Source organism: Tauraco erythrolophus, chromosome 17 (assembly GCF_009769465.1).
Source record: "Tauraco erythrolophus isolate bTauEry1 chromosome 17, bTauEry1.pri, whole genome shotgun sequence".
In the NCBI taxonomy this organism is placed as follows: Eukaryota; Metazoa; Chordata; class Aves; order Musophagiformes; family Musophagidae; genus Tauraco; species Tauraco erythrolophus.
The window spans coordinates 14,032,929-14,051,665 of record NC_141481.1 but is presented as its reverse complement, the minus strand read 5'-3'; the positions used below and the strand labels follow the sequence as shown (position 1 = coordinate 14,051,665).

The 18,737-nt window shown below is 56.2% G+C and overlaps 1 protein-coding gene across 2 annotated transcripts in view; it reads left to right on the top strand.

The window, feature by feature from the left end:
* Window positions 1-18,737, top strand: part of PKD1 (polycystin 1, transient receptor potential channel interacting) — a 94,065-nt gene that overhangs the window by 66,138 nt on the left and 9,190 nt on the right. For both annotated transcript variants that reach the window (XM_086622551.1, XM_086622550.1), the window contains exons 17-34: window positions 261-404; window positions 1,415-1,694; window positions 3,215-3,431; window positions 4,554-4,704; window positions 5,685-5,837; window positions 8,082-8,226; window positions 9,083-9,685; window positions 10,187-10,343; window positions 11,741-11,993; window positions 12,633-12,828; window positions 13,932-14,102; window positions 14,567-14,710; window positions 15,048-15,258; window positions 15,596-15,722; window positions 16,619-16,735; window positions 17,134-17,183; window positions 17,356-17,558; window positions 18,147-18,252. In XM_086622551.1, coding sequence (XP_086478677.1) covers window positions 261-404; window positions 1,415-1,694; window positions 3,215-3,431; window positions 4,554-4,704; window positions 5,685-5,837; window positions 8,082-8,226; window positions 9,083-9,685; window positions 10,187-10,343; window positions 11,741-11,993; window positions 12,633-12,828; window positions 13,932-14,102; window positions 14,567-14,710; window positions 15,048-15,258; window positions 15,596-15,722; window positions 16,619-16,735; window positions 17,134-17,183; window positions 17,356-17,558; window positions 18,147-18,252 — 3,428 coding nt within the window. The remainder of the gene's footprint in view (window positions 1-260; window positions 405-1,414; window positions 1,695-3,214; window positions 3,432-4,553; window positions 4,705-5,684; window positions 5,838-8,081; window positions 8,227-9,082; window positions 9,686-10,186; window positions 10,344-11,740; window positions 11,994-12,632; window positions 12,829-13,931; window positions 14,103-14,566; window positions 14,711-15,047; window positions 15,259-15,595; window positions 15,723-16,618; window positions 16,736-17,133; window positions 17,184-17,355; window positions 17,559-18,146; window positions 18,253-18,737) is intronic.

The window sequence follows — 18,737 nt, the reverse complement described above, 5'->3', positions numbered from 1 at the left end:
CCTAGATCAGCCCAGGTTGGCTTTGGTGGCTCGTAAAAATCAGTGGCAGAAGAACTCGCTGTGGCTGGTGCAAGAAAAGTGATGGAGCTTAAGTCTGACGTGAAATCCTGTGGAAATCCCTTTCTGCTGTTTCCTTGGCACAGACTGGGCTGGTGCAGAGCGATTCCTCCTTGCAGAACCAGCTGCTGGGGTGCCTGCTTACCTGTTAGATGCCTCTATTTTTGTCTCAGGTCTTCTGATGGAGGCTCTTGCTTTCCCAGGTGTTGATCAAGAGAGGGGGAGTCCCTATCGTGTCCCTGGAGTGCGTTTCCTGCAAGGCTCAGTCTGTCTATGAAGTCAGCAAGAGCTCCTACGTCTACCTGGAGGGGACCTGCCAGAACTGCCACAACGACTCCAAACTTGGGGTAAAGTCATGAGCAATGCTGGTCTTTGCTTCACCTTGGGTGGACTTCAGGGAGAAGGGGAGAGTCAGAGAGGACAGGGTGGGAAGAGCTGTTTGAGAAATAAAGTCCTGGACCTAAACCGCCGTAGAGACAAGGAAGGGAAACAATCTCTGACCATAAATGCAGCAGCAGGCTGGGTCTGGCTGAGGGGATGAAGGCAGCTGGCTGATGCTGGTCTCTTCATCACAGCCCCGGGAACGGGCTGCAGGACTGGCTTGCAGAGCCAGGGCTTTAAAACAGGCCCTGCACTGCGCCTGCCTGGTGTGTCTTTTTGCACAAAAACCATTTCTCTAAGACCTCTAAGAGGTCTGTGAAGTGTTTTCTTCTCCCTGCTGATGGGCATTTTGCCCATTATTCTGGTGGCTCCAGCAGAGGCTGTTCAGTCACTTCTGATCCCCCCAGTCCCTCTCGCCCTCCTCTAATCACCGATTCCCCCGCGCGGCATCTCCGCAGCCTGCGGAATGAGGCAGGTCTCGGCAGTGGAAGTTCTGTGAGCTGGTCTGTGTTGCTCCCAGCAAGCCCAGCGGGTACTTGCCTGGCATTTTCTGGCTGGCTACCTCACTGTTCCTCTTGTTATCACAATTGTACCTTTATGCTATTAACAACCATCCAGGACACGTTCGGCTTGAAGCGTGTAAAACGTGGTATCCCGTGGAGACTCCACTGGTACTTCATTTATTTCCTGTGTTTTGTATTCTATATTATGAAATATTCTGTCGGAGGGTGATGTAATCCCAGAGACTAAAGTAGATCTCACAGTGGAAATATTCCCACCAGACATTTTGGAAAGGTTCCAGTTCTTGTTGCCGTAGCACACAAGACCGAAGCTGAATTATCAACTGCAAATTTGGCAGACGCTCCCACTGGAAATCTGTTACTTTTTATAAGAGACTCAACCTGAAAACGTTTTAAGGACATAACTTCAGATTTAAACAAAACCTCTCCTGCCTTTTTCCTCTTCGTCTCCACAGAGATGGGCAGCCCACAGCTTTAAAAACAAGTCGCTCATCCTGGACAAAAAAACTACCTCCACTGGCAACACGGGAATGAACCTGGTGTTGAGGCAAGGGGCGCTGAAGGACGGCGAGGGGTACACCTTCACCCTCCACATCACAGACCTCACAACAGGGGAGGAAGGGTTCGCCTCCATCGATCTGCTCCCAAACCAGCCGCCCGTGGGGGGATCCTGCCAGCTCTCTCCCAAGGGACCCCTCCGGGCGCTGATGGCCAAGGTGCACTTCGAGTGTGCAGGTACGGCCGGCGGTGCGGGGTGCCCACCAGCCCTCTCCGCTTCTCCTGGGCAGACGTTCCTCACGACCGGTGTGTTACCAGCTGGTAACTTCTTCCCTCAGACATTTCGTTTTCCCCAGGCTCCTACCCAGGACACTGTTGGCCAAGGCTGAGTTCTGAAGTGGATCTTTCCACCCTGATCCCCAAAGCTTGGGCCATGAGCAGCTTTGTGTGCCCCATTTATGGAGCTCTAGAACTCACGGTAGCAGGCAGACACTTTTTTTAACCCTAATTCGCGTAGTTGAATGGTGATATCCAGGCCAGGGCAGTACTTGCAAAAGAAACTAGTGTTTCAGTACAGGAAAAAGAAGATAAGTGCCCCAAAATGAGTCATATATATGCGGGAAGAGTCAAAAGACAAAGCACTGGGGCCTCCTCTGCCATGTGGGCTGGATGTTCCCATCGGCAGTTACCTTCACAACCAGCTGCAGAGATAGCAACAATGAGTCCAGCTTTGGAAAAGTGGCCTGGCTGATGTCCTGTAGCCTTGGGCCAAGGAATAAGTGCCTCTGAAAAGCGTATTTCCCCAAATGATTAGTGTTAGGGATTAATGCTGGCTGTGCACAAATGCTGGGAAGCCACGCTGCAGAGGAGGTGATGAATTCTGGTTTGGGGGGCTGGTCACCAAAGCCCAGCTTAAGCTGAGGGAGAAGCAGAAGTGTACTTGGCATGACATGGCTGTAGGGTCGGTACGCTTTGAGCTTCCCAGAATAATGATGGAATCCATACCTCTTTGGAGTGGTGGGAATTTTAGCTGATGGTGATTGGTTTTGAGCTTAAGTGAAACACGCAGGATACAGACCCCCCAGTCGATGTCCAGTGCAGTGAGCCCTGGCAGAGCTGGCACCTTTGCTGGTGCCCACTGGCAAACACACAGTGAATTCCCCAACTCCCCAGCTCCCACAAGACTCCTCACAATTCCTGAAGGCTCCAAGGAAACCTTTGTGCAGGTTTTGTCCTAGACTCAGTCATTCCTGAGATGTTGTGCTGCCTGAGGGCTGCGCTGAGCTTCTGTCTGATGTCCAGCTTTGCAGGGCTCCTGCAGAAGCTGTGGCCTCGGGTCAGTGCTGTTCCCAGCTCCAGCAGAGTTATTCCCCTTTTTATTTTGCTCGTGAACTCTTCACAAATCCTTTGGAGTGTTACTGAACCCAAACACCCAGGCAGAAACCCCTAAACATCAGAAAAGTTCAAAGAGGGTCAGAGCTTTACATTGTGGGCCCTGAGGACATCCCTGCAGCCCGGTGGAGTCCTCAGGCTGTCCTAATTGTGGGGACAACCAGTCTCTCTGCCAGGAGAGGGGGATGGCAGTGGGGGCAGATGCCATGCTGAAGGGCTGAGCAGGGTGGGACGCACCGGGGCGGTGAAGGGGGCACTGCCAGGCGACGCCAGCTCTGACCAACGGGCTGGGCGTCGGGGTGGTGGCTGCAGCACCCCCATGCCCTTGCCCCCATCAGACCTCCGTCTTGGGTTCATTTTTGCAGGCTGGCGGGACACGGAGGACGCGGAGGGCCCGCTGGTGTACATGCTGCTGGCGTCCCGCCGCAGGGACGGGCACTACCACGAGTTCTGCGTGTACAAGGGCAGCCGTGCCGAGCACAGCGCCTTCCTGCCGCCGGGCTTTCGCGAGAGCGGCTTCACGGTGTCCGTGGCAGTCCTCGTGCAGGACCAGCTGGGAGCGACCGTGGTGGCCGTTAACCGGTAAGACCCACCGCTTGCTGGCTGAGCTCACCTGGCAGTGCCAGTGTCCAGCCTGGGCTCCTGAGTCACGGCCTGTGGCTTCACCACAGGGTCCCTGTACTGAAGGGCTCAGCAGATCTCGGGTGGCATGTTTGCCTCCTGGCAGAGCTGCTGGCAGGGAGGTGAGGGGACCTTCAGCTGAAGTGTGACACGGAGAACTCCGGTCTTTGTGGATCATCACTCAAGGAGCGGTCTTTCCTGTAAATCACTGTTTTTGAGGGTCAGGAACACCCCCTGAATTAGAATCACAGAATCACAGAAGGGTTTGGGTTGGAAGGGATCTCAAAGATCATCCAGTTCCAACCCCCCTGCCATGGGCAGGGACACCCTCCACTACACCAGGTTGCTCAAAGCCCCATCCAACCTGGGTTTGAATTCCCTGGTGACGCCTTGCTTTGAAGGTGTCACTTTCTCAGAAGGTCTCTCTGCTCTGTGCTCTGCCGCCTTCTCTGCATCAGGAGCCCTCAAAGGAGGGCTGGCACCAGCGGGCTCCGTGGCTGCGGGTGGCCTGGTGTCCCCCTGCGGAGAGCGAGGGAGGTCTCGTGCAGCCAAGGTGGGGAGCACGTGCATTTGGACGGGGTGGAGGGGATCGCAGCTCGAGTCTCAGCAGGGTCAGTACCGTGGAAGCCCAGTTACCCCTCCTGCAAACACCCCTTGGTTTGGGCTGGAGCGCACGGTCCCGCAGTGCCTGCAGAGGAGGATCTGTGTCCCAGCTGTTCCTCAGCCTCCAGGGAACAATGCCAAAGCTCCTCCCAGCACACCGACCCTGGTTTTAAAGCGCTCTTTCTGCTCCGTCAGACTAAACCTGGATTTTCTCCTCTGGGTTCGATGCACCCGTGTGCATCCTCCACCCGCAGCTTCACGGAGCGGGACAGTGAGGAACCAGGCGTCAGGTCCATGAAGGTCCTGCACGCAGCTGGTGCAAAGCGGGCCCCAGGGCAGGCGTCAGCAATGCTGGCTTTGTTGGTTACCCACCTGCTTCCCTCCTCACCTCCCTTCCCAGCTAAAGGGCACATTCTGCCCCTTTCCCCCAGCCCCGTTTGATAGTCTGCACTTAACCCAAATGCCTCTTTCCCTTGGCAGCTCCGTGGAAATCGGCTTGCCCGAGGGCTTGCCCAGCCTCTCCCGCTGGCTCTACAACCGGACTGACACCGTGCTCCCGGGCTTAGTGAAACAAGGGGACCCTCAGCAAGTCATTGAGTACTCTCTGGCCCTCATCACCATCTTAAATGAGGTAAAGCAGTGCTCTCTGCCCAAGAGGGGCCCAGAAGCCTTGTCAGCACCAGTGATGTTCTTGGGCCAGGTTTTGTGCAGCGATGTAGGGAAATGGCTAATGCTGCAGTTTTTCATGTAAATCGGCATGTGTGTGTGCTGGGGCTGGGCTGGAGCTATTTTCGTGCATCAAAGAGTAACAAGCTCCAGACACACAATGACCAGGGAAAGCAGAGGGGCTGCAATGTTAAACAGGAGTCCCAGAGAAGGCAGTGGCCTGGACGTCTCCCATGCAGCTTGCTGGTTTTCCCTCATAGTCAGATAGTTTATCCTCTTTACTGCCAGCTGCAAGTCTGAACACTGAGTTCAGAAACAGAAATCTTAGCGTAAATTCCCCCACCTCCTTCACGCGTCCCCTGAGCCAGCCACCCCACCCCATCTCAGCGGGGCTGGATACCCCCTGCAGCTGCTCAGGTGATGCTCTGGGTGCTGAGGAGACCCCCATGTTCTGACTGTGGAGCTAGTGCCACTGGAAACATCTTCTGGCCGCATACAAGGCTCTTGATCCACAGTGCAGGAGCATCATCCTCCTGGCAGCGTTCACTCTCACCACTACCTAGAGCAGGACTCAGTCCCTACATGTGCATCTCGGTAGGCAGGGCAGGAGCGTTGGTCTGGAGTGTGCCTTCCTCCCCGGGGAGAGCCTGCTGCTTGCCAGGCAGGGGTGATCCCCTGAGCACAGGCACTGTGCTTAGCTGGGTAAGGACTGTGCACTGGTGTACTGCTTAGCTGTCAAGTGCAAGGCTGTTAGGGTAACTGCTTGGAGAGCACCCGTGAAATTGAGGAAGTTCTGCTGAAAACGCAGCTCGTTAGGTCACCCTCTGGGGAGAAGCACAGGCAGGGAGGTCCGGAGTGCGGGAGGGAGGTGACTTCAGCACAGCTCAGCATCCTCTGAAACAACCTGACACCTTTCCTCACTCTACCTGATTTTACCCCCCCCAGTACGAGCGGTCCGTGCTTCTGGAACCTGAGACTGGGAATGAATTTGAGCTGCGGACCTGGACTCGCAACAATATCACAGAAACCCTGAACTCGCTGAAGGTGAACACGGTTGATGACATCCAGCAGATCTCGGCTGCCCTGGCGCAGTGCACGGTACGTTCCCCAGCACCACCTCCAACCTCCTGCTCTTCCAGGTGCAGCTTCGTCCTCTACAATTCTTGCTCTGCTTCCCTCTCTCCCTCTCCGGCACACGTACTGCGCAGGGAGGACAGATATTACTTGCTGCCATCATCAGGGTTTCTGTGGTGATGTCCTAAGTGGCATCAGCTCTGCCCCTTGCTGTGCCACCCATCAGGCATGGGTGAGATGATGTATTCATGTGCTGGAAGACAGCACCTGAGAACTCCGTGCTTCTTCTCTGGTACCAGCCCTGGTGTGGCAGCTTGCTGGCAAGTGGGTTCCTTCGCTTGCAGATGGAGACTGTAGGAGAGGCCTCGGCAGGCTGGAGAGACGCAGGAATAAGTTGGTGAGGGAGTTGCAGAATGTCCGAGGACAGGCTGGACTCCATCAGGAGTAACACAAGTAGAGCCGGACCTGCCTGGAGCCAGGGACAGCGCCAAGGACCGACGTTCCTCCCAGCCTTAGTTCTGCCATAGGAGATGAGAAACACTGCTGTGCTCCGCTGCGGACTGGAAGCGCTGTGTTCCCCGGCCAGCTCCCACTTTCGGCTCCCAGTTTCAGCTCTCCGGTGCTGGGGCTGCTGCCTGGTGGATTTAGGAGCAGCTTTATGTGTTTTGTCAGATGGGCAAAGGGAAGAGAGCCCAGTTATATAATGTGCTCGGGGTTTGGTGGTCAGCCAGTTGGCTCTGGCACGCTCTTCCTCCCCACCCTCCCAAATCTTTGCTTTCGGGACCGGGGTCGGGTGCCCTGGCCCTGGCTGCGCATCGCCTCCCCGGCCAGGTCAGCAGCCCCGCTCGGCAGGAGCGGGCTGTCGGTGAAATGATGGACAGACTACTGCATCCCACCCGCAGAGTCCCCGTCCTGCTGCTCCTCCCTCTGCTGCAAAGTCTGTAAACCTCAAAAAGCACTTCTTTCTGGTCATCTTTGGTTCAGGGATTTGGGGTTCGGCACATCCCGTTCCGATGCTGGATGGGTTTGTTTCTGTCTCTCCCACGTGCTCTTGATCTCGCTGTGGAAGCTTAGGTCTAGGAATACTTTTGTTCCACGGGCAAAGCTGACGTTCCAGGATTAGTTTGTGCTCTGGATTGAAATGAGAAGCTTTTAGAAAAACAGTAATCTGGAGTTTCCTGAGTGGTTGAGACTAGCACGGAGTTCACACGTTTCCTTTCCTGTAGAGGCGTCAATCGGTGCTGGTGCTTTTTTGATTTTACCTACAGGGGAGAGGAAGAATCACAATGAATTTCTCCTGGAAGGGAAAAACAAAATCTCAGTCTTCTTAGTTGATTCTCCTTCCTAAGCAGTAGCTCCCCTTGGGTGGTTCCTCCCCATAACCCTTTTCCTTCCCCACCTCCTCGCCTGTGGACTCCAGTTGACAGAGCGTGTCCTCGCTTCTCGTCGCTTGCAAATAAAAGCAGAAAAGGGGGAATTCTAGACCTGCAGATGCTGTTTTGATTCTTCCTCAAAACATATGGTGAATCACGTCTGAATCCTATGATGATTAAAAGAAGAAAGATTAATAAAAGCTAGGAGCGGGGTTGTGGTAACAGCTTCCATGTGTTGCCTGAGTCCCTCCCATCCAGCCCTGGAGAGTGCAGGGAGCTCCAGGCCATGGCTAGAACATTCTGTTTCTTGGACACATCTGGGAGCAGAGGGAGGGACATCCATCATGCCTGAGTGGCAGGATCCCTCCCACGGCTTTCAGGAGTATTCGGACAGTGAAATGGATTCAGTTAGGGCTAAACCTTGCTCCTGTTGAAGATAGTGGAGTGGATGGAGGAATCCTATCCAGTTCCTTCTGGTTGATTCCTGTAGGAATAGCGTGTGGCCCCAAAGGGGTGCTTGAGAGGTGCAACAGCAGGAGACGTGCTTGGGCCTTACAAGTGGACTCTAGGGAGCTCGAACATGCTGCCCTTTATTGCTCTTTCCAGCCTTAATGCATCCTCCATCAGACTCCCGGTGTGCCTGCCCGGACACGGGCAGATGGTAACCGCAGGGGAGGTGGATGGAAGAGTCTTGGAGAGGCCACCAACTTCTGGGCATCTCTCAGTGTGAGCAGAGCAGCCGTGGTCTCTGCAGGGGTGACTGTCAGAGTGCAAATGGTGCCTGAACAAACGTGCTCAGGTCTTTGCAGGACTGGGCCGGCCGAACTTGCCCACAGCCACCTTCGTCTTGCCCCGGGGTTGTTCCTCCTGCCTCAGGCCGTGTTTCCCTTTGCAGGTGGTGAGCAAGGAGCTGGTTTGCAAGTCATGCCTGACGAGGACCTTGAACAAGCTGGAGACCATGATGACCATTCTACAAGGGGAAATGACCCAGGGCACGGTGACACCGACTGGCATCGCCGACAACATCCTCAACATCACAGGTCAGCTTTGTTCACGCAGGACCCGGTGACAGGTGACCAGGCACCGTGGAGGTCTGTCTCCCTGCGCAGGGTGCAGGGCAGGAGCAGGCTGAGGGCAGCCTTGCTGGCTTTCTTCTGTACCATCAGAGGTTTGGCTCATGCCTTTTCAAGCTCGTGGGGAAACTGCATCTAACATTTGGAGTGTGGCACCCCGGTACTTTCTTCTCCCTGCACTTTTCCCAGGCTTGTCCTGGCTTTGGCAGCTCTCTCTGCGGACATGTAAACATGACAGTTGTTAATAAACTCACCAATACTCCAGGGAACTGTCTTTTTAGTAAACAATGAGTAACAGCTATGGCTTCCAGATGCTCGCCCTCCTGCTTGCAGTCTGAGGAGGGGGCCAGACTTCACCGGGGCACCCGTGAGCACTGTGTGGAAATTCCCACCTGGTTCCCGTGGGAGGAAGCAGAGACACCCTCTTTGCTCTCCTTGTTACACGTTTCTGAGTGTTCTCCACTTCGTAGTGCACAAACTTAGTGACATATGACTGCTTTATCCATTCCTTCCCGGAATCCGCCGTTCTGGTCACCATGCAGGAGGGAGATAAAGCCTGTTGTGATTAAGTATTCACCACCAAACTTGGTAGCTTGGCCGAGAGACTGCAGGGATTGCTGACAGCTTGGTTTTTAGCTGTGGGCTACTGAACACTTCCGTGCGGAATTTCGTGTGCACAGTGCAGAGTTAGAGTGGGAAAACCGTCAGGAAAGACTCGTGTGGTTGTTTTGTTTTGGGAGATGTCAGATGTTGTCTAGACTGCACCGGTTACCTGGGCTATTTACCTCTTTCTCAGTTTGCACCTTTGTTTCTCTCCTGGCAGGTGACCTAATTCACCTCGTCAATACAGTTTCACAAGAGTCCCAGCCCCAGGAGCTGCTTGCTGATTCCCACAATTTGCTGCTGGCTCCCAAAGCCTACAACCTGTCTTCCAGCCTGATGCGCATCCTCATGAAGTCTCGAGTGCTGAATGAAGAGCCCCTTGAGCTGGTGGGAGGAGAAATTAAGGCCACAGGGAAGCGGTCTGATCCCTTTAATTTGCTTTGCTACGAAAACACACCAAACTGCCAGTTCTCCATCCCCCAGGCATTCAACACCACCCTTTCCAACCTGACAGATGTCATTCAAGTCATGTTCCAAGTGGACTCCAATCCTTTCCCTTTTGGTTACATCAGCAACTACACCGTGTCCACAAAAGTTGCCTCCATGGAGTTCCAGACACACAACGGGGTGCAGATCCCCATTGGGAGCCTGGACTCCGAGAAGGCCATCACCGTAATGGTGTCAAACAACACCGATGCCAACAATCTCTCTGCTGGCACTGAAGTCATCGAGGCAAGAACATCTGTGAACCTGATTGTGACTATGGAGAGCAACAACCGAGAAGCAGGACTGCACTTCCAGCTCACTTACAGAGTCCTCAACGGTAGCGCAGACAGAGCCAACTCTTTCTGCTCCTTGCTATTGCTTCCCAGGGGAGAGGAGGGCTGGGTGATGGCAGCAAAGGAGAGCTGTGTCGAGAGATCACTGGTGTGGGAGGGGATGTCAGGTGTAGCCAGCAAGTTCCATACTGCGTGGTTGAGGTTCTGGCTGTCACGGGCATTATCCAGTCCCAGTGTCATCCTTGTTTGTGGGTTCCGGCACTGAGAAGCCTTTTGCTCTTTCCGGCCCTTCTGTTGAGCCACACTGGCACTGGAAGGAGTTTGTCCTGTCTCTCTCTCGGTCAGGTACCATGGTATCCAGAGTCTGTAGCTCAAGGATCCTCTGAACTGCAGACCGAGAGAATGCAATTGGAAAAGCATCTCTCCTGACTGTCCGTGTTCCTGATACTCCTCCCTGAGCATCCGCTGCTGGCAGCAGGCTTGTGGTCGACTTCTCCCTGGTGTTTATAAAGTACCTTTTGTTTTTTCTCCCCCTCTCCTCCCAGATCAGTACATTGCAAGTGAGCCTGAGCCGTTCATCATGGCTTATCTCCATCACGAGCCAGAGCCCAACGAGCACAACTGCAGTGCCTTTAAGAAAATTGGCCTGGATGCCCTGGCTGGAAGGGACCACAAGCTCTACACCTTCTTCACCTCACCCAGGTAAGAGAATTCTGCCTCCCTTGCAATCCCTGTCACCCACAGGCTGTCCCGTGGGTGTACGTGAGGGATGCTCAGGGCCTTGCCATGGCCTTTGCCAGGCTGCTTTGTGGGGCTGGTGCTGTGCCAGCTGTCCGCAGTGCTCCTCTGTCCTTGGAGGAGGCAGCTCTCCTGGGCAGGCAGCTGAACCTGCCATTCCTGCACCCCAACACTGGCACCTCTTCTACCCTGGCACTCCCTCCTGCCCAGGCATCTGCTGCTGCAGGTGCAAAAGCAGCTCAGTGCTCTGTGATTTGCCTTTCTGGTCCGGGTGAGGGAGGGTTCCCCTTTTTAGACGTGTAAATCACATTCCCTGTGACTATCATGACCCTCACCCAGGGCGTCTCCTGGTGATGAGTCTCCCCCCGCCACCCTTTTCTCTGCTCACTTGCCTGATACCTGCTGTAGTGTTTGTCTGGTGCTTGTCCAGACTTTCATCCTCCGTGCACCACCGATCCCAGAGCTGCCCGTCTTTCCCAGGACTCTTTCCCCAAGGGATTCACACGGACCTTTGCAGATTCAGGGGTTGCTTCATGCAGCTCATGAAACCATGTCCCAGAGCAAAGCACCACACGTGTCAGCCGAGTCCCTGAACTGCAGCGCAACCTCTGCAGAAGCACCTCTGTCCTCAGAGCTCACCTGCCCAACGCGTGGCTGGAGGAGGACACACAGGTCCCCTCGTGGGCTCCCGTCCACCCCGCTGGCGTGCCATGTGCCAGGGCTCGTGGAGCGCGGTGCTGCGCCGTTGGGTTTTGCAGCAAAGCTCTCTTCTTATCAGAGCTTTTATCAGTCACTTTTGTAACTTCAGTTGCTGGCTTGCTGCCCTGCCCGGGAGCGTGTGTGTTCGTGCCTCGTGTTGTTTCTGAACATTATCCGAGGAGAAAAGATGGGCAGCTTGGGAATAGGTGGGGCGAGAGTGGAGCCACTGTTGTGTAAGTTGATACATCTTCCATGGCTTTCAGTAACTGGATTCTCAAAGAGGGATTGATTGTCTTAATGAGCAAATCTGCTCCCACTGAAGAATTATGGAGTTGCTGTGGAAGTGTCCTATGGGTCCGTAGGACACGGGGAAGGGAGGGTGGGCGAGCTGTGCGAGGCTCCAGCACAGAGGAGAGGATGTGAAACATAGCGCTCCAGGTGCTGAAATAACACAAAGAGAAAGAAGTGAAGTGGTCTGTAAACCCCAGAGTTTGTGCACAGCCGAAGGTGTGCACCACCTTCGTGAGCTTTTCCTCCTCATCGTGTGCTCACCTGTCCCTGCAGCAGGGTGCTTTCCGTGGGCACGCATCTGGCACAGCAGGGCTCGTGTCCCTCCAGCCAGCGGGTCCATAATGCCTTCTCACTGTCTGTCCCTTCTCCAGAACTGACGACACCATCCAGAAATATTACTTCAACATCACGAACCATTTCAGCTGGTCCCCGGTGGAGGTGACCCTGGGGCTGTACACCTCCCTGTGCCAGTACTTCAGCGAGCAGGAGAAACGGTGGAAGACAGAAGGCATCATCCCGCTGGAAGAGACGCGGCCAGACCAGGCTGTGTGCCTGACCCAGCACCTCACCGCCTTCGGGGCCAGTCTGTTTGTCCCCCCAAACTCTGTCCAGTTCGTCTTTCCGGTGAGTGAACCGGAGCGGTGGCTGTGCAGCGTTGCCACGCTCTGAGCAGGTCGTGGTCACCTCGAGAGAAGCCCTGGGCTCCCGTTGGCTTCACATTGCAGCTGGGTCTGGGCTGCCCTGTGCCCAGTGGGCACACCAGTGCAAATATCTGGGAGCTTTTGGGAGCTGCAGATGGGCACAGCTCACAGAGGGGCTGTGTCCTCTCGTCGTGAATCGGCTGCTGCTGCTAAAAGCAGAGCTGTGCAGATGGCTTTATTCTCTGCTCTGGACACCTCGCAGCATGTTCACCTCGTAGTGAGGTGCCAAGCGCTCCTCCCAGCTGTCACCTAGCCCTGCTTTATCCCAGTGAGCTTGCACCTGCTGGCTGCTCCCCGCTTCCCGGGGGCATCCAGGTCCTTCCTGGCTGTCGGTGTGACGGCAGTGGGAGCAGAGAGCTCTTGGCAGCTGCTGCAGCAGCTTCAGCCAGCAGCTGCAGCACCCTCCGTGCCGTCCATGCAGGGGGAGGTCCCTCTCTCTGCCTTCAGTGTCATGTCTGTGAACCATGATAGTGGCCAGGAAGGAGGTGGCGTGACTCCTGGGGCATGGGGGTGATCCTCCTGGGGAAGGAGAGTGCCTTTCAACATCTTCCTTTCCTTCTAGGCTCCAGGCCCGGGTCTCAACTACATCGTTCTGCTGACGTGTGCCGTCTGCTTTGTGACCTACTCGGTGGCTGCCCTGATCGTGCACAAGCTGGACATGATCGACGTGAACCGAGTCGGGGTGATTCCCTTCTGCGGGAAGAACGGGCTGTACAAATACGAGATCCTGGTGAAAACTGGCTGGGGCAGGGGATCAGGTGAGCCCACAGAGTGCTCCTGTGCTGGCTTACTGGGGTGACATCCGAGATCTCAGCCCAGCACATCGGGCACCGAGTGCTCCCCCGCAGGGCCCAGAGCTGAGCTGGTGTTTGGAGGAGCTGAGCAGGCAGGACAGGGCTTCCCACAGCATTCACAGGGCGTTTTGGGTTTTTGCAATGATGGGGCAGGTCGAGAGCTGTGGGAAGAGCATGCTGCCCCACCTTGTGCTGCTGGGATGGGACAAGCAACTGCTGCTGGAAGGAACCACCCAGTATAGAAATACTCCCACTTTACTTTTTCTGACTGGGCTGTGGTTGCAGGAACAGCCCAGAGGCAGCGATTGTTCCTCACTTCTGGCCCTCTCCTGTAGAAGCATCCAGGCCTTGTGGGCCCTTTAGATGGACTGTTTTGCTGTCCTCCAGCATCCATCACTTTGTTCTGCAGTCTGAATCTTTCACAGCAGCATGAAGGCAGAAAGCTTGGCTTTCTGAGCCACAGCTGGGTTTGTAGCTAGAGCTGCCAGAAGCATCATCCTGGACTTGGAAATCCAGGCAGTTGGGATATGGAAGCTCTGAGCAAGGACGGAGGTGGAGTGCCACCATGTCACTGCCAGAAACGTGCTCCCCTTGATCTTAGTGTAACCTCTGGTTTCACTGGGAGCAGCTTTCTCCTGAAGCCAGCCCAAGGACCATCCAGGTTGAGCAGGTGGACCAAGGAGCATCTGGCAACTGGTACCAGAGAGAAGTCAAAGAGAACAAGTCTTTCAACTATTTGGTGAAAAAAAACATCCAGAATAAACCTCTCCTCCCATTAGGGCGTTAGCAAGGCAAGGAATGTCAGATTCGGTCCCCTCCAAAGAGGAAAACCATGAGCATGCCAAGGTCCATGCACCAGGCCAACCTGAGCAGCTGCTCTCCAGGCTGTGTGTAACACTGTCCCTGGGTGTGGGGTGGCTGGTGAGCACATTCTTCCTCCCAAGTCTCCAGGTGGCCCCTCTGAAGGGCCATTGCATCTGGTAGCAGGTCACTGGCAGGAAGGCAGGGCTGGTGAGCAGCTCCACCTTGGGTGGACTTCCCTAACGGAGCCCCGTTAACTCTGCCAGGTACCACGGCCCACGTGGGGATCGCCCTGTATGGTGTGGACAATAAAAGTGGTCACAGACACCTGGATGGAGAAAACGCCTTCCACCGCAACAGCCTCGACGTGTTTCAGATCGCGACGGAGCGGAGTCTGGGCAGCATCTGGCGCATCCGCATCTGGCACGACAATAAAGGTGAGACACGGGCGGGTGTGCCAGGCTGAGGCAGCCGTCACACGTCCCAGGGCAGAGCCAGGCTCTGCTCTGCCTGGTCCCTGGGCCAGGAGAGAGGTACCTGGGCCCGCAGCCTGGAGTAGCCCTGGTGGGAGACTGTGGTGACCCACTGGTGCAGGGGAGGATTGCTGGGTGGGGATGTGGAGTCTCCATCCCAGGGAAGTCTGCAGACTGGGCAGCTGTGATCCCGTGCACATATGATGCCATGTGCTGTGGCAGTGCCTGTAGTGTCCGTGCAGCTTCGGAGGTGACCTGGCTGTGCCAAGCCTTTCTCCTGGGGACTGTGCAGTTCCCACCCACGAAGGTGGTGTCACAGGGTACCTGCTGCCGTCCCACCGAGGGGCTCTTGTGTCATCCTCTTGGCTCTGCAAGTCCATGCAGGGAATGTCGCCGTGAAACACGTTTCTTTGTCTCTTAACTTTTAGGACTCAGCCCCTCTTGGTACCTGCAGCACGTCATCGTCCGGGACCTGCAGAGCAGCAAGAGCTACTTCTTCCTGGTGAACGACTGGCTGTCGGTGGAGAGCGAAGAGAACGATGGCATGGTGGAGAAGGAGGTGTATGCTGCCAGTGAGTCCTCAGGGGTGGGCACAGGGCTGGGCTGGCAGAGCAGCATGGCACTTCTCATTGTGCTGAGGAAGGGCCCACGGCAGAAGACTGCAGAGAGCCCGTGGAGCCTGAGCACTGGCTCTTCCTCACTGTGTTGATGCCTCGTGCAGCCCAGTGCTCTGCTGGGTCCTCGGTGCCAGAGGACAAGGCACGGCCAGGACCCAGCTGTGCAGGAAGGACCATATGGATGCAGTGGGGGCACTTGAGTACCAGTCTGCAAGGAGGGACCGTGGCGGTGCCAACCGGGGCCCCTCTGCGGTGCAGCTGGCCCTGAGGGTCTCTCCCTTTTTGTGCTCAGGTGAGACAGAGCTGAGGAGCTTCTCCCGGATCTTCATAGCAGAGTTGCAGCGAGGTTTCTTCGAGAAGCACGTCTGGCTGTCCATGTGGGACCGTCCGCCTCGCAGCCGCTTCACCCGTGTCCAGCGAGCCACCTGCTGCTCCCTCCTCATCTTCCTCTTCCTCTGTGCCAACGCCGTGTGGTACGGCGTGGTGGGCAACGTACACCTCAGGTGCGGTGTCCTGCGGTGCTCTGGCCAGTCCCTCACCTCCTCAGGGCCCCCCCAGTGCTTCCCAGTACGTAGGGCAGGACAGCCCTTACGTCTTCTGGGAACAGGTGCCTTGCTGGTGCCCTTGAGCCTGCCCTTCCCATTCCAAAGAACCCGGTATCAGGACAACCTGATCAGCTTTCCCCCACCCCTGGTTTTGCTGTTAGCACAGCCCATGCCCAGTTCTTTCTCTGCACATCTGAAATGCCAGGTCCTGCAGTTCTGCCTCACCCCTTGCTTAGCTGGTGACCCCCAGTGCTCCTGCTCACACCCGTCTCTGATCTTTCTTGATTCTCTCCAGCAATGGGGCCGTTTCCAACCTGATCCCTGTTAATGTGGACACAGTGGCTGTTGGTCTGGTGTCCAGCGTGGTGGTCTACCCTCTCTACCTGATCATTTTGTTTCTCTTCCGGATGGCTCGTGGCAAGGTAATGAATGAGAAGTAGCTGGAGGCTGCCCAAATGGGTGTAATGCCACTAGGTTTGCTCCTCTGGGGCTGGATTCTGCCTTTCGTGGTGCATCACTTCTCCAGCTGGTCTCCCTCCAGTTGTGCCTCTGTGCTGCTCTGCACCGTGGTCAGACCCCTGCCCTTGGCAAGTCTCTGCCTCCCTCTTGAGCTGGGAGCAGCCCCTGGCCTTGCAGAGACAGACCACTGCCTGGATTCTGGCAACGCCCAGACAGAGACCAAAAGGGCAGATTTTGAAAGCAGTTTAGGCACTTTCTGCCTCTTGATTTCGGGATGTGATAGGTCCCCAGGTGCTGTTCAAAGGTATGACCCTTTGCTGCATTGGCAGCAGCTCGGGAGATGCTCAGTGGAGCGTTTCTAATGAAATGCCTGCCCTGGGTGCACGTTCAGCTCTCTGGGCAGAGCTGTGGTTAGGCAGCTGGGAAGAGATTAGCTGGGGATTTAATGACTAGTTAGACACAATTAGCAGCCCCGTTAAGTACTGCAGCCAGCTGCTCAGTGACTGATGAGCAGCAAGTGTGTCTGCTATTTCTTGTTCCTGTCAGCATCCCTGTTTTGTAGGGGGTTACAGACTCATGCAGCTTCCTGGGAACTTGTACCTGGGGCAGCCCAGATGGCACTGGGCTGCGATACGCATGGGTGCAAGTGCCCGAGGTGCCTGGGAGGTGGTGGGGGTGTGCATGGGCTGTTCTCAGCCCCTCTGGGCAGGTGTGGGATCCCCCACCCCTGCCTGCACAAGCCTGGAGCTCCTCAGCAGCGCGGGGAGCTGGGGAGCCTCTGAGCAGCAGGGCTCTGAGCCACTGTGACGTTGTCACCTCCATCCCTCCCTGTTCTGCTCAACCTTCCTGTCTCCTGCAGGTCTCCATCAACCACACCCTGACTCACTCGGACCAGCAGTCCTTGGAGATCGACAACTACCTGGACTCCTCAATCCTTGACAGCTCCTTCCCCACCTTCCCCGGGCTCCGGGCAGAGGTAACCTGCTTCACACCCGAAAGCTGGGCAGGGTGCACAGGTCTGTGCTCCTTGGCATGGGTACAGTGTCCATCCACAGCTCTCAGTGCAAGAACTAATGCACTCGGGTACCTCTGGCAATTACTGGTGATGGGGCAGAGCCACAGCCCTTCACCTCTCCCCTGCCCAGGCCAGTGCTGGGCACTGAGCACCGGCTGTCTCCATCTCTGTGTCTGTGTGCATGGGTGTTCCCAGTGTGCCTGGGGTGTCCCTGGAGGAGAGCAGGCTCCAGGAGCTGCGGAGCCAGGGCTAACAGCTCGGGCTCCAGGTTTCCAGTGACCCCTGATGTTAGCAACCCACTGTTTTAACCAGGCACAAACCAGTGTCTTGTGCCTGAAATGCCTCCGCTTCCTCCACAGGCCTTCTCTGAGCAAACCAAAACAGATCTGTTCCTGGAGGACTCCAAAAGGTAAGTAGGTTTCTGGGGACGGAGCAAACTGGAGTGCAGTGTGGTTTTCTGCTTTGGCAGGATAGGGTTTGTGCTCCTGCAGCTCTTCCCCTTCTTGAAAAACTCATGCTCTAGCGCGGTTGCTCTTCTCGTGCACATACCTGATAGCACCCGTTCCTCTGTCCTGCCGCAGCCTCGTGCGATGGCCCTCCAGCGAGGCCCTGCTCAGCTGGCCAGACCTCCTCAGCGACCCCTCCATCATGGGCAACACCATCCAGAAGCTGAAGAGAGGCCGGGCCAGCCGCCACCTTGGGCTCGAGGCCCCGTTGGCAACTGAGGAGGACAGCTTGTCGCTTGGTGTTCACCAGGGCCAGCCCCGATATTTCTCTGCCTCAGGTGGGTGTGAGTGGCACAGCCTTGTGCCAGGCTTTGAGTGCCCCGGGGAAGTGCAGGAGGAGCAGTCTGGTCCCTGGGAGCCCTGGCTCAGCTCTGGAGAAGGCAGAGGAGCAGAGCCTGCTGCCATCATCACTGCCTTCAATGTGAAGGGCAGAGGGGGATTGTGTTTTCTTACTGGGGATTTCAGTCTGGGAGAGCTGAAATCCTGCAGTAGATCAGTCTGAAGCGAGTGGTCGCCACACCACCAGCAGGCTGGGAGCAAGGAGAGGTGTGTTCCCATGGGATCTGAGTGTTGCAGGCAACCAGCGCCTCTTCATCGCTTGCAAAGCCACAGTGTGTCTCTGAACCTCTGTAAATGGCTGGAGAAGGGGAAGAACTTGGCCTCTTGCACCAGCAGATTGATGCCAGGCTCCACAGACAAGCTGGGGATAGACGGAGCTGGAGGACAGGGAGGAGGGGAAGGCTGTCCCATGGAGAGGGAGCTCACGCTGGCCCTGCTCCTGCCAGCTCTGCAAATGGGGCTGAGCACCGGTGCGGTGCTGTGTGCTGTGCTCCTGCCAACCCTGTTTGCACTCCTCCTTCCCCCAGATGAGGATCTGATCCGGCAGATCCTGGCAGATGGAGCCAGCGGCATCTCCCACTCCCAGGACCTGGGGCCATACATGAGGGCTGAAACAGATCTCATCTCAGGCCTGTGAGTATTTGGGGAAGGGGGTCCCGCAGGCAGGGCAGCCGAGGCTGTGCCTCCTGGCCCTCGCCCTCCCAGCTGCGGCGATGAGCTGGGCTTTGTGCCATTGCAAACACCTGTGACAGCCTTGTCACAAGTCCCTGTGTTGTTGCTGGCCACCATTCCTGCAGCCCCCACAGCCAGAGCTCCAGAGGGGCACTGCTGCCCTTCCAGGAGCCACCTGGAATGTCCCCTTAAAGCCCCAGCTGAAGGTGTGCTTCCAGAGCTCTGTGGATTGCTGACAGTGCCAGGACGTGGGCACGCTTCGTGGCACTGACGCCAGGGAGAAGGAGGATTGAATCTCTGTTGTGTTACTGAGCCCAGAGCACCCTGCTCTGGGACCCTGACCACCACCCAGCTGGGCAGGCAGGGCAAAGAGGGAGGGGAAAGGCTTCCAGCCCTCCACGGGATGCAGAGCATCTGGAAGCTTCGGCAACCTGGGCTTGTTGTTT